Source organism: Scyliorhinus torazame, chromosome 10 (assembly GCF_047496885.1).
Source record: "Scyliorhinus torazame isolate Kashiwa2021f chromosome 10, sScyTor2.1, whole genome shotgun sequence".
NCBI classification, from domain to species: domain Eukaryota; kingdom Metazoa; phylum Chordata; class Chondrichthyes; order Carcharhiniformes; family Scyliorhinidae; genus Scyliorhinus; species Scyliorhinus torazame.
The window spans coordinates 112520424-112534542 of record NC_092716.1 but is presented as its reverse complement, the minus strand read 5'-3'; the positions used below and the strand labels follow the sequence as shown (position 1 = coordinate 112534542).

The window sequence follows — 14119 nt, the reverse complement described above, 5'->3', positions numbered from 1 at the left end:
AGCAAACTGAAAGTACACAATTTACTCATGGCTGGGATTGTGCATCTCTTACATGCAAAAATGTTAGCTCCTGCATGTGCACAGTATTCATTAGATCAATACTATAAATTAGGTAAATCATGTGCCCACACAACGGTGGTCCTTAATCTTCATAACACTCTTGCACCCTCCCCAGACCCCACAACCTTCAGCTCACCAAGCCCCCCATGAGCAGGGTCCAATCGCAGAGGCCTAAAATCCAACTGCAAGCCCGACCTTCCCACCAGCACTCAGCTCTGAGCCTGGGTGTCCTAAGGCTTGTTCATCGCAAAAGGCAGAAACTCCAGCCCTCCCGAGCTTGGACAGGAGCAATGCATTTCAGGCTTCCTCTGGTTGGGCAAATCTCTCGGCATTCCTCCAGGCACAACAACCAAACTCCAGGTTATGTGAAAACTTGTGTTTGCTTGAAAAATGCTTACCCAGAGTGGAGCAGGAGCAGCCATGCTTAATAAAGGCTGCTAATTGACATGCTGTCATACACTGGATTATCTTGAGGGCATCTTCAAACACAACCGTCCACGAAGAAAATGATACATCAAATTGAGTAACCGGAAATTTTTGAAATAGCACGCTGGTCAGGCACTACACAGGCTGGACGGCCCAAGAGTGCAGGATCTTGGATATCGCACCTGCATTTCATAACCCAGTTCTTGTTCTGGGCTGCACTCGGAACATGGTTCAGAACCTCTGTGGCTCAGCATCACCTTTTTGAAAGAGCTCTGTTTGAAAAGCTGGATCATTTTCATTAACCTCAACGTCGGATGCTACAATTCTAGCTAGCAGTGTTCCAGAAAGGATGAACTGAAACTGAAACAATGTCTGCAACTCTCAAGTGGCGAAGACAAGAATATAACATCTTTAGCTTTTAACCTTTTATAACGATACACCCTGTGAATTTTTCTCGTCAAACTGGCTGCACAATAAAAAGGTTCAAGATTAACCCTTTAAATACCAAATCCACACTGAAGATCGGAATTTATTTTAGTGCAGATGAAATGATGAGTCAGACCAGTAATATGATCCAGCGTATAGGAAATCTGACGAGGGCAGCATGGCGGCACAGTGCTTAGCACTGCTGCTTCACAGCGCCAGGGACCCGGGTTCCAATCCGGCCTTGGGTGATTGTGTGGATTTTTCACGTTCTCCCTGCGTCTGCGTGGGTTTCCTCCGGGTGCTCCGGCTTCCTCCCACAGTTCAAAGATGTGCAGATGAGGTGGGGTTACGGGGATAGGGCGGGGGAGTGGGCCTAGGTGGGGTGCTTTCTCAGAGGGTCGGTAGAAACTTGATTGGCCAAATAGCCTCCTACTGCACAACAGGAATTCTATGGATTCTAAGGAGGAACCACACCAGAGTTCCCTACATTGCGAACTGCTGACTGCCTTAAATCAATACATCATCAAGCAGTGTCATGGTAAGCTTTGGCACTTCTTTTCAAGATGGACAAAACAAATAAGCCAGTAACCTCATGCTACTATTGCACACTGTCTAGCACCTGCTTACAGAACATTACTGACTGGGAAGCAACCATCCTGGTCTTCACCGTCTGCCTCAAGTTTAATGAGAAAAAGAAAAACTGCCAATGTTGGAAATCAAATATGAAGAGAAAATGCAAAACAGATGGGTCATCAATTGAACAGAGAGCAGCAAGATCTTTCAAATACTACCATTAATCTGGTGAAGGGTACACACCCAAAATGCTACACTAGTCTGTTTTCATCACAGATTACATCTGCTGTGTATTTCCAACATTTTCCGTCTCATGTTGCAGGTAGTGCTCTAGCGGTTGTGCTAACTGTGGGTGCAAATCCAGTAATCACTGCTAAATTTCATGAGATAACGAAAGCGGGATTTGAGTTGGCAAGATTTTGATTTGGGATCTCCCCACTATCCTTCGATAATACGATTCCCAGGTTCACTGCCAGGAAGGGCGTGAGCCTGATTAGCATTTTTAAAATAACTCAATCTGATTATAGGGTTTAATGCAGCTACTTCTTCCCTCACCGTATTGTCCCACCCAGCCGGCGTGATGTCAAGTCGATGCAAATCACTGCTGGTTTGTAAAAGCAAAAATGAGTCGTAATGACCATGTCACGGCGCACAGGTAAGTATAACCCCCAGGTAGTGAAGGACAGGGCATGCAGTACCCAGGCACCGCCAGGTTGGCACTGCGGGGGCAGGTCTTTTGGGGAGCCCCATTTAAGGAGTTCCCCTTATATGTGGTGGTGGTGGGAGGGGATGGTGACACCTGGGGGCGAGGACAATGCCACAGGGCAGGGTGATGTCTGTGATGGGAATGCCCTGACATTTGCTTGGTGGGGCGGGGAATGCCCAAATGCTTGCTTGGTGGGAGATGGGGGTATACCCAGATGCCCGTTTGCTGGGGGGTGGAGTGAGGGGGATGGGGGATGCCTTGATGTTCATGGGGCGGTCCGTGAGGGAATGGGTCATTTTTAGCGCTTTATCTTTAAAGGGCACCTCGTCATTGTGGAGCCGGCCTTGCCAGCTCTATCAATCCCATTGTGCGAGAGTGACGGCACAGACCACGTCCCCAGATTCTCTGTACACAGGGTGCCAGAAAATCCTGTCTGAAAACTCAGCTGTGCATTTGGAGAGATACATGCCGGCTTTCAGTCTGAACCCGACACCTTGACCAGATTTTGGGAAGATTCCGCCCGTAACTTTTGTTTCGTCTTTCAGACTCCAGCTGCTGACTCACGATGTTCTCCATCTCCCATTACTGTGGAATATGGCTATAAATTAGATTTGGTTATTGAAGTGACACAGCCCACCTACATCCTTCCCAATGTGGTGTTTCTGTTCAGTACGAAAGTTTAGGGGCCGGTGATATTACAGCACAATCCAATAACTAATTGAAGCCCGGTTTGGGAAGCTGATAAATCTCACTATCTGCCTGAAGTGAAACATTCTCAACTTTGTACTTAGGATAGGAGGAACTCAACACGATTCCCTGTTTTCTTACTACAACGGTGTTGTGGAATTAGCAGTAAGTGAATGTGTTTGCGAAAAACTTTAGCTAAACTAACTTTAAAAAATGCAAATATAACTTTATAATATTCAGAACTAAAGTCCACATGGAGACCATCTACCAATCAGTGATCATCAAAGATAGAAACAGCTCAGCACTAATGGGAAGATGATTGGATCCAGATGAGATCAAATAAGATAGAGAGTCTTCTCCATCCAAACCTACCCTGTTTGACTGTAACTGAATGGTGAAATGGCAAACTGGACCACAGACTAAACAGATACAAATGAAGTACAGGTTGATAACCCTCCTAACAACAGATATATAAATAAATATTCATACAGCTCAATTTCAAGGCTGTAGAGATGAAAGACCTTCACATGAATGCATCAATCTGTTGACCTACCTGGTTCATGCCAGCATTGGCGAACAGCAGTGTGGGGTCATCGAGAGGGATAGTCGCCGAGGAGTGGACATACTCGTGGTTGTAACGTTTGAAGAAGTTAATGAACTTCTGGCGAATCTGTCCAGAGTTCAGTGTGGAATCCATTTTAGAATCAATCCACGAGGTCTGAAAGGAATGGGAGTAGTCGTTAAGCGCATAATTGAAGCTTTTCTCTCCCTCTATCCCTACTTACAGATGACTCTTTGTTCTTCCTTCTTGTTCCATTTCTTTTTTAAAAAAAAATAAATTTAGAATATCCAATTCATTTTTTCCAATTAAGGGGCAATTTAGCGTGACCAATCCACCTACCCTGCACATCTTTGCGAAACTCACGCAAACACGGGGAGAATGTGCAAACTCCACACGGACAGTGACCCGGAGCCGAGATCGAACCTGGGACCTCGGCGCCGTGAGGCAACCGTGCTAACCACTTGTGCCACCGCGCTGCCCTCTTATTCCATTTCTGAGATGGTCTGTCCAGCTATCATATCGTGCAACATGAAACGTTTGCATAAATTTGAATTTGACTGGGCCTTGCCGTCCTTCCTTAAACCTGCTCTCCCCACACCCAGAATTCTGCTGAATGCCTCATCGCAAATCTGGCCACCGCCCAATTCTCACATGAGAAGCAGACAGAAATTACTTTGGATGTCTATTGCTAATATCATGTTGAGCTTAAAATAAAACTGCAATAATTTAAATTAGCGCCCTGACAGGTCTGAGAGAATTGCTTGTTTGCCAAAAGTATATCATAAACTTGGATGATCTACCTTCGTAGAGAGCCCTCACCCTGATCATTTCCTTTATTTGACTGAAGTCATCTGACAGTGATTTTCTTTTAAAAGGAATTGCAGTTCTCTATTTAGTTAATCCAATCAAGCCTCCAGGCTGTATAGGGCAGCACCGTGACACAGTGGTTAGCATTGCTACCTTACAGCGCCAGAGACTCGGGTTCAATTCCTGCCTTGGGTGACTGTGTGGAGTTTGCACTTTCTCCCCTTGTCTGTGGGTTTCCACCAGGTGCTCCGATTTCCTCCCACAGTCCAAGAAAATAATAATAATTTTTATTGTCACAAGTAGGCTTACATTAACACTGCAATGAGTTACTGTGAAAAGCCCCATGTCGCCTGTGCAGGTTAGGTGGATTGACCATGCCACATAGTCCCTTAGTGTCCAGGGATGTGTAGGTTAGGTTAAAGGTTATTGGAATAGGGGAAGTGGGCCCTCTTTCAGAGGGTCAGTGCAGACTCGATGGCCGAATGGCCTCCTCCGGCACTGTAGGAATTCTATGAAAAAACAATTTTTTCAACAGCTGATTTGTAATGCAGAACAAGGCAGCACGGTTCAATTCCCGTACCAGCCTCCCCGAACAGGCGCCGGAATGTGGCCACTAGGGGCTTTTCATAGTAACTTAATTGAAGCCTACTTGTGACAATAAGCGATTATTATTATTAGATATTCTTACAGCATCATGAACTGGTACAACATGCAGGTACAGCAGATGGTAAAGAAGAAAAATAGTATGTTGGCCTTCATTGCAAGAAGATTCGAGTACAGGAGCAGGGATGTCTTGCTGCAATTATACAGGGCCTGGAGAGGCCACACCTGGAATAGTGTGTGCAGTTTTGGTCTCCTTATCTGAGGAAAGATGTTCTTGCTCTAGAGGGAGTGCAGCGAAGGTTTACCAGACTGATTCCAGGGGTGGCGGGACTGACATATGAGGAGAGATTGATTGAATCGGTTAGGATTGTATTCGCTGGAGTTCAGAAGAATGAGGAGGGATTTCATAGAAGCTATAAAATTCTAACAGGACAAGACAGGGTAGGTTCAGGAAGGATGTTCCCGATGGTGGGGGTATCCAGAACCAGGGGTCACAGTCTGAGGATACGGGGTAGGCCATTTAGGACATAGATGGGGAGAAATTTCTTCACCAGAGTGTGGTCGGACTGTGGAATTAGTTACCACAGGACATAGTCAAGAATCAGTTAGATATCGCACTTAGGGCAAAGGGGATCAAATGATAAGAAGGGAAAACAGGATTAGGCTATCGAGTTGGATGATCATAATGAACGGCGCAGCAGGTTCGAAGGGCCGAATGGCTTCCTTCTGCTCCTATTTTCAATGCGTCTATGTGGGTTTCCTCCGGGTTTTCCAGTTTCCTCCCACACGTCCTGAAAGACGTGCTTGTTCGGTGAATTGGACAGTCTGAATTCTCTTTGCGTACCCGAACAAGCCATAGCGTGGTGACTAAAGGATTTTCACAATAACTTCATTGCTGTGTTACGTAAGCCTACATGTGACACTAATAAAGGTTATTATTATTAACCTATGAAGACATTTGATTATGGAATAAACAACCAGATATTCTGTTTTTAGTGATGTTGATGAGATAAATATTGGGCAGAATAGAATTTCACATTCAGGTCAAGGATGAAAAAGTTGGATCTGAAACTAGAGTCCTAAACAGTGGTTGATATTTAAGGAGACCGCTCTTAAATTTCAACAAAGATATATTTCAATTGGAAATAAAGACTATGAGACGGATGCACCATTCGTGGCTAACTAAGGAAGTTCAGAATAGTTTCAAATTGAAAGAAATGTACAACTGTAAAATGGTGGGCAAGTAAACTGGGAAAATTTTCAAAACTAGCAACGGATGACTTAAAAAAAAAGCAATTGGAAACTGAGAGAAAACTAGCAAGAAAGATAAACAGTAGGAGTTTCAATAAGTAAATGAAAAGGAAAACAGTCGGCAAATGAGTAAGCTTTGGTTCTTTAGCGGGTAATTATAGGCCAGTGAGCTTAACTTCGGTAGTAGGGAAGATGCTGGAATCTATCAAGGAAGAAATAGTCCCATTGGACAGACGCAGCATGGGTTCATAAAGGGCAGGTCGTGCCTAACTAATTTAGTGGAATTCTTTGAGGACATTACCAGTGCGGTAGATAACGGGGAGCCAATGGATGTGGTATATCTGGATTTCCAGAAAGCCTTTGACAAGGTGCCACGCAAAAGGTTGCTGCATAAGATAAAGATGCATGGCATTAAGGGTAAAATGGTAGCACGGATAGAGGATTGGTTAAAGAGTGGGGATTAATGGGTGTTTGTCTGGTTGGCAATCAGTAGCTAGTGGTGTCCCTCAGGGATCAGTGTTGGGCCCACAACTGTTCACAATTTACATAGATGATTTGGAGTTGGGGACCGAGGGCAATGTGTCCAAGTTTGCAAACGACACTAAGATAAGTGGTAAAGCAAAAAGTGCAGAGGATACTGGAAGTCTGCAGAGGGATTTGGACAGGCTAAGTGAATGGGCTCGGGTCTGGCAGATGGAATACAATGTTGACAAATGTGAGGTTATCCATTTTGGTAGGAATAACAGCAAAAGGGATTATTATTTAAATGATAAAATATTAAAACATGCGGCTGTGCAGAGAGACCTGGGTGTGCTAGTGCATGAGTCGCAAAAAGGTGGTTTACAGGTGCAACAGGTGATTAAGAAGGCAAATGGAATTTTGGCCTTCATTGTTAGAGGGATGGAGTTTAAGACTAGGGAGGTTATGCTGCAATTGTATAAGGTGTTAGTGAGGCCACACCTGGAGTATTGTGTTCAGTTTTGGTTTCCTTACTTGAGAAAGGACGTACTGGCACTGGAGGGTGTGTAGAGGAGATTCACTAGGTTAATCCCAGAGCTGAAGGGGTTGGATTACGAGGAGAGGTTGAGTAGACTGGGACTGTACTCATTGGAATTTAGAAGGATGAGGGGGGATCTTATAGAAACATATAAAATTATGAAGGGACTAGATGGGATAGATGCGGGCAGGTTGTTTCCACTGGCGGGTGAAAGCAGAACCAGGGGGCGTAGCCTCAAAATAAGGGGAAGTAGATTTAGGACTGAGTTTAGGAGGAACTTCTTCACCCAAAGGGTTGTGAATCTATGGAATTCCTTGCCCAGTGAAGCAGTAGAGGCTCCTTCATTAAATGTTTTTAAGATAAAGATAGATCGTTTTTTGAAGAATAAAGGGATTAAGGGTTATGGTGTTCGGGCCGGAAAGTGGAGCTGAGTCCATAAAAGATCAGCCATGATCTCATTGAATGGTGGAGCAGGCTCGAGGGGCCAGATGGCCTACTCCTGCTTCTAGTTCTTATGTTCTTTAGAGGGCAAGACTGGGGAATTAATAATGAAAAACAAGGAAATGGCACAGTTTTTGAACGAGCATTTTGTATCTGTCCTCACAGTAGAGAAGACACTGAATGTACCCCCAAAATAGTAGAAAAGCAGGGGCAAAATGGAGAGAGGAACTTCAAACAATTACAATCACTAGAGAAAAACTACTGGGACTCAAGACTGACAAGTCTCCTGGACCTGTATCTGTGAGTTATAAAGCAAGTGGTTGCAGAGATAGTGGATGCATTGATTGTCCAAAATTCCTTAAATTCTGGAAAGGTCCAGATTGGAAAACCTCAAATGGAACATCACTATTCCCGAAAGGAGGGCGATAGAAAGCAGGGAACTGTAGACTAGTTAGTCCCAATATCCACCACTAGGAAAATGCTAAAATCCATTATTAAGGAGGTAGTCGCAGAACATTTAGAAGTCATAATACAATCAGGTAGAGTGAACTAGAGCGAACATGATTTTATGAAAATAGAAATTATGTTTGATAAAGTTAGAGTTATAACTTGACACCATCCATGCCAAAGTAGCCAATATGATTGGTACCCATCCACAACCTTCAACATTTACTCCTTTCACCATCGAAGCAGCAGCCGTGCAGTTCCCATTAAAATTCCTTCAAATCCACAACCTCTACCAGCTAGGATAAGGGCAGCATATGCATGGGGACAGCACCACCCGCACGTTCCCCTCTAAGTCACACACCATCCTGACCTGGAACTATAATCACAGTTCCTTCACTGGCACTGGGTCAAACTCCTGGATCTTTATTCCTAACAACACATGGACTGCAACGGTTCAAGACGCTGCAGATCACCATGGTTTCAAGGGATGGATAATAAATGCTGGCCTAGCCAACAATGCCTCCATCCCATGAATGAATTTTAAAAAATGATTTGGTCTCCTGACTCAGGGCAGGATATATTTGCATTCAAAGCAGCTCAGGGAACGTTCAATAAGCTGATTCCTGGAATGAAGCAGTCAAGGAAAGGTTGAGCAGGTTATGCTTGTATGAAGTTTAGAAGAACTGAGAAATGATCTTATTGAAAGTTATAACATACTGAGGGGCTTGATAGGGTAGATAATGGTAATGTCAATGGACTAGTAATCCAGAGGCCCACCTGGTAGAACTTAAAATCTGTAATATAAAGTTAGTCTCAGTAATGGTAACCATGAAATCATCGCCGATTGTCATAAAAACCCACCTGATTCACTAATGTCCACTGGGAGGGGAAATCTGCAATCCCTACCTGGTCTGGCCCATATTGTGGGCACTGTGATTGACTCTGAATTGCCCTCTGAAAAGGCTTAACAAGACACTCAGTTGAAAGACAATTGGGGATAGGTAACAAGCGCTTGCCTTGCCAGCAATGCCCATCTTCCACGAAAGAATAAAATAAGATTCCGAGAGGGTGCCCCCTTATCGTGGGACAATCTAGAACTAGGGGGGCACAGGTTCAAATTAAGGGGCAAGAGATGAAGAGAAATTTCTTCTCTGAGGAGTTGTTACTCTTTGGAATTTTCTTGCACTGGGAGCAGAGGAGGAGGAGGCTGGTTCACTGAATATATCGGAAGCTGAGTTAGACAGGTTTTTGAACGACAAGGGGGGTGGGGGGCAGCAGTGGTGGTGCTAGTCAGACAGGAAAGTGGAGTTGACACCATAACCAGATCAGCCATGACCTTACTTGTCTTTTATTCTTAAAATTGCAAATTTTTGTTGCGGGTTCTACATTCTCCCTCCTTTTAGTTCTGACGAAGAGTCGGTGGATTCAAAACATTAACTCTTCTATTACTCTCCTGATAGGTGCTGGCAGACCTGCTGGGTTTTCCCGGCATCCCCGGTTCTTGTTTCAGCTTCCAGCATCCGCAGTATATTTTGCTTGGGTGGAGGGTTTGAGTGGCCTGCTCCTAGGTCCTAAGATCTTAGGGGAAGAGAGCGAGTTTGCCCCACTCATCCTCAGTACTGTACTCAACTGGAATGTCAGCCTCGATTATGACAAATCTCTGAAGTGGGACATGAACCCAATGCAATTTTAGGAGAGGTGGTGGTGCAGTGGTATTGTCACTGGACTAGTAATCCAGAGACCCAGGGCAATGCTCTGGGGACCCAGGTTCAAATCCCACAATGGCAGATTGTGAAATTTGAATTCAACAAAAAAACATCTGGAATTAGAAGTCTGGTGATGACCATGAAACTAGTGTCGATTGTTGTAAATCCACCTGGTTCCCAGATTTTCCTTTAGGGAAGGAAATCTGCTATCCTTACCTTGTCTGGCTGTGGCCTACATGTGACTCCAGCCACACAGCAATGTGATTGACTCTTATGTGCCCTCTAAAACGGCCTAGCAAGCCACTCAGTTCAAGGACAATTAGGGATGGGCAATAAATGCTGACAACATCCCCATACCGTGAATGAATTTAAAAAAGCAACAGGCGAGGTTCATGACGCTAAGCAGAGGCTCTCTCACACACGAACATATATATATATTATACAACAGCAGTGCTACCATCATATAAATTATATACGAGATTATATACAACAGCAGGGCTGCCACTTTCATGGTGGTTACAGACTCAATGGGCCGAGTGGCCCCCTTCTGCACTGGAGAGATTCTATTTGATGGGCCGCAGCACCGGCTTAGATTGGAGCCACTCAGCCGGTTAGGCTGCACTCAAAGACCGCAACCCCAACCAAGAAGGCCCCGCTACAATTTGTGAAACAAAGAGACAACTACAGATAGAAACCTCCCAGCTCCCACTCCACTCACCTGCTCGGCCCTCAGCCCCCAGGTTTTCCCTCAGCACCGACTGGCCGCCAGGCACCGCTCCCGCCCACTCGCCACCCCCATTGGCTGACCCGTTGTCATGGGGGCTGGAGTCCAGGTCTGTGATTGGTTTAAGGGTATGTCAGTCCAGATACTGTTCCTCAGTCTCCACATCCAGGCTGATGCAACTACCCCGCCCACGTGACTGCGGGGCTGGCCCGGGACTACCTGTCAATCAAGCAGTGTCCGTGCTGGCAATGTCTGCAGACTGCAAATCACAGCGGCCACTTTCTTAAAACTTCACAGACATTGATACACAATGAAACTGAACAGCCACATTAAAAGTCCGGTAGGCTGGAAATTTTGCAGTGCGTAACTCACCTCCTGACTCCCCAAAGTCTGCCCACCACCTACAAGGTACAATTCAGGAGTGTGATGGAATACTCTCCCTGTGAGTGGTGAGGTAGTACAGTGGTTCGCACTGTTGCCTCACAGCTCCATGGTCCCAGGTTTAATACTCAGCTTGCGTCTCTGCCTGCACATTCGCCCCATATCTGTGTGGGTTTTGATGGACTATCAATTTACACGAGTCGAGTTGAAGAGAGCAGAGGTTTTAATAAGCTAAGAGGTATGCCAGCCTGCTGCTGGTCCCACACTGAGAGCTGGCCACAGGTCTGCCAATTATATACCTCCCTCGAGGGGCGGAGCCAACAGAAGCATCAACACAACAACAGTAAGTAACAGTGAATAAGAACAACAGTGAACATATATACAGTGGTGGATAACAGTAGGACGAATAATGAATAACGGTAAATATATATATAGTAGCAATACGTGGTTCACCACAGGTTTCCTCCAGGTGCTCCGGTTTCTTCTCACAGTCCAAAGATGTGGAGGTTAGGTGGATTGGCCGTTCTAAATTGCCCTTAGTGTCCAGAAAGGTTAGGTGGGGCTACTGGGTTATGGTGATAGGGTGGAGGTGTGGCCTTGAGGCGGGTGCTCTTTCCAGGGGCTGGTGCAGACTCGATGGGCCGAATGGCCTCCTTCTGCACTGTAAATTCAATGATTCTATTTGCTTGACATCCAGGTCTGGCAGCATCTGTGGAGAAAGAAACAGTGTTAACGTTTCAGCCTGACGACCTTCCACGAGAAGTGGAAAAAGCTAGAAAAATAATAATCTGCAAGGAACTGAAAGGGGGGAAGAACATGGAAAAAGAACTAAAGATAAGGTTTGTGAAAGGGTGTAAGGCAGGACATATTACAAGGATTCAGAACGTAAGAAATAGAGCAGGAGTAGGCCATTCAGCCCCTCCAGCCTGCTCCGCCATTCAATATGATCATGGCTGATCTGATTGTAGTTTTAACACCACTTTCCTTCCTGCCCCTCCATAACCTTTGACTCCCTTGGAGATCAAAAATCTCAGCCTTGAATAAGTTCAGTGAACCAGCCTCCACTGTTCTCTGGGCAAGAGAATTTCAAACACCAACGTCATTCTGGCAAGTTCCTCGACAGCTCCAACTTCAATGAAAAAACCTTTATCTTGAAATTGTGCCCCCTAGTTCTAGATTCTAGATTCCTCCATGAGATAAAACATCTTCTGAGCATCCACCCTGTCAAGTTCCCTCAGAATCTTATATGTTTCAATAAGATCACCTCCCATTCTTCCAAACTCCAATGAGTATGGACCCAAACTGCTCAGTTTGTCCGAAGACAAAGCAGACAAAGCCTTTATCCCAGGAATCAGCTGTGTGAACCTGCTCTGAACAGTTTCAAACAGAGGTATACCTCTCTTTATCCCTCAGGGGTTTAGCTCAATTGGTTGGCCAGCTGGTCCATGATACAGAGCAAAACCAACAGCATGGGTTCAATTCCCATACCAGCTGAGGTTATTCATGAAGGTCAACCTTGTTCCTCCCCCGGGGTGTGGTGATCCTCAGGTTAAATCACTACCAGTCAGGTCTCCCCCTCAAAGGGGACTATGGTGACTTCACTTTTACTTATCTCTCCTTAAGTAAAGTGACCAAACTATACCCAGTACTCCAGGTGCCGTCTCACCAATACCCTGTACAGTTGTAAGAAGACTTTCCCTGTTTTATACTCCACCCTCTGGCAATAAAGGGCAACATTCCATTTGCCTTCCTAATTACTTGTTGCATGTTGGTTTTGTTATGATCCCAGTTGATGTGATAACTGTATGGGTAGATCGCAGAACGGAACCCTGGTTCAAAATACATTGGTGGGATTCTCCGCTCCTGCAGCCGGCCAATGGGGCTTCCCATTGTGGCCACCCCACGCCATCGGGAAATCCGCTGGCGGACCGGAGGATCCCACCGATGGAGAATCCCGCTGAGTAACTTTGACTTTTTGCAGAAAATGTGGAGGAACAGAGTCACAGGACCTCTAATTAGTTTTAACAAGAGAAAAAGAACATTTGTTAGAAATGAAAAGTTTGATTATGATCCAATACTCCTCACTCCCCCCTAAGCTTCACCAGTATACAAAGATGTTAAAGTTAATATGGGTTTTAAAGTATATCTTAAGATACATTTGTCTCAGTAACACAAAGTTCCTTTAAACACACAGGCTGTCTATGGTCAGAAACACGCCACACTGAACCTGAGTGAATTCTGCGGATCTCTCCTCAGAATCTCGCCAAATGATTTGAATACCGCGAGCCACATTGTCTCACTGAACTCTGGCTTTCACACAAATGATTTCAAATTCTGCTTTCAAAACTTTACACTTTCAAATCTTCTTTTAAACACTGATTTCCCTTAGCTGCTTCCATCAAGGTTTTTCTTTCAGGTTTTAGACCCACCCCCTTCAGGATTTCTTTTGCCTTAAAGAGTTGTAGAAAAACTCTGAGATCCAGCCACCTATTTTCACAATTATTTCAAATAATGTCTCGCAAACTGTAGTAAAATCTCCCAAACCTGAAAATCACTTCAGCCGGTTTGGTTCATTTAAATATGCCTGTGCCGGATTCTCCTGGCGCCGGGAACTAACGGCCTCTCCAATGAGGCCTTGAACAGGCGCGGTTTAGTACTGGCCCACATAAACGTGGACCAGGCATAATGGCACCTGGGAGGGGGGGGCAGTCTCCCAGGTCATTGAGGATCCCCGTGTGGTCAAGCATTGGGCAGGGTGGCACCTTGGCAGTGCCAGCCTGGCACCTTGGCACTGCCAGGGCACCGAGGGGACTCAGGGTGTGAGACTGGCAATGCCAAGGTGCCAGGTTGTCCTTGCCAAGCTTCAGGCTCGGGGTGCCTTGCCCTTCAGAGGTGGGGTAAGGGGGGAGGGTGCCCGACCAGAAGAGATACATTGGGTGATGTGGGGGGGGGGGGGGGGGTCCGATGTCTGCGGTGGAGTCGCTGAGGGTGGTTGAATGATTGGGGCTTCCTTTAAAAATGGGCCCTGATTGGGGAGTAGTTTTCCTGCACTTGCGAGTTGAGCTTGTCAATGCAGGAAATTACTAAAGTGCGGCCTGGACGGAATGTTTCTCACTGAGGCCAAACAAAACGGCAAAGTGCCGTTGAATTGCGTGGTGTTTTTCCACGCCACAGCCATCGAGAAACACCCTGCTCAACATGCCTAAAAGCGGACTCTGTTTTTCTGGTTTTGATCTATTTAGCCCACCTAATTTCCATGAACCATGGCCAACAGTGCATCCTTCCTTGTTCGACTGGACAATGTAAAGATGCACTTTTACAA

At 45.5% G+C, this 14119-nt stretch overlaps 1 protein-coding gene across 1 annotated transcript in view; it reads right to left on the bottom strand.

Annotated features, from left to right (window-relative positions):
- aars1 (alanyl-tRNA synthetase 1) overlaps positions 1 to 10559 on the bottom strand; it is a 61468-nt gene extending 50909 nt beyond the window's left edge. Inside the window, exons 1-2 of the mRNA XM_072518614.1 lie at positions 10411 to 10559; positions 3432 to 3596 (exon numbers count right to left, since the gene is read on the bottom strand). Of these exons, the coding sequence (XP_072374715.1) occupies positions 3432 to 3575 (144 nt within the window). The 5' untranslated portion in view covers positions 3576 to 3596; positions 10411 to 10559. The remainder of the gene's footprint in view (positions 1 to 3431; positions 3597 to 10410) is intronic.
- Positions 10560 to 14119: the final 3560 nt, after the last annotated feature.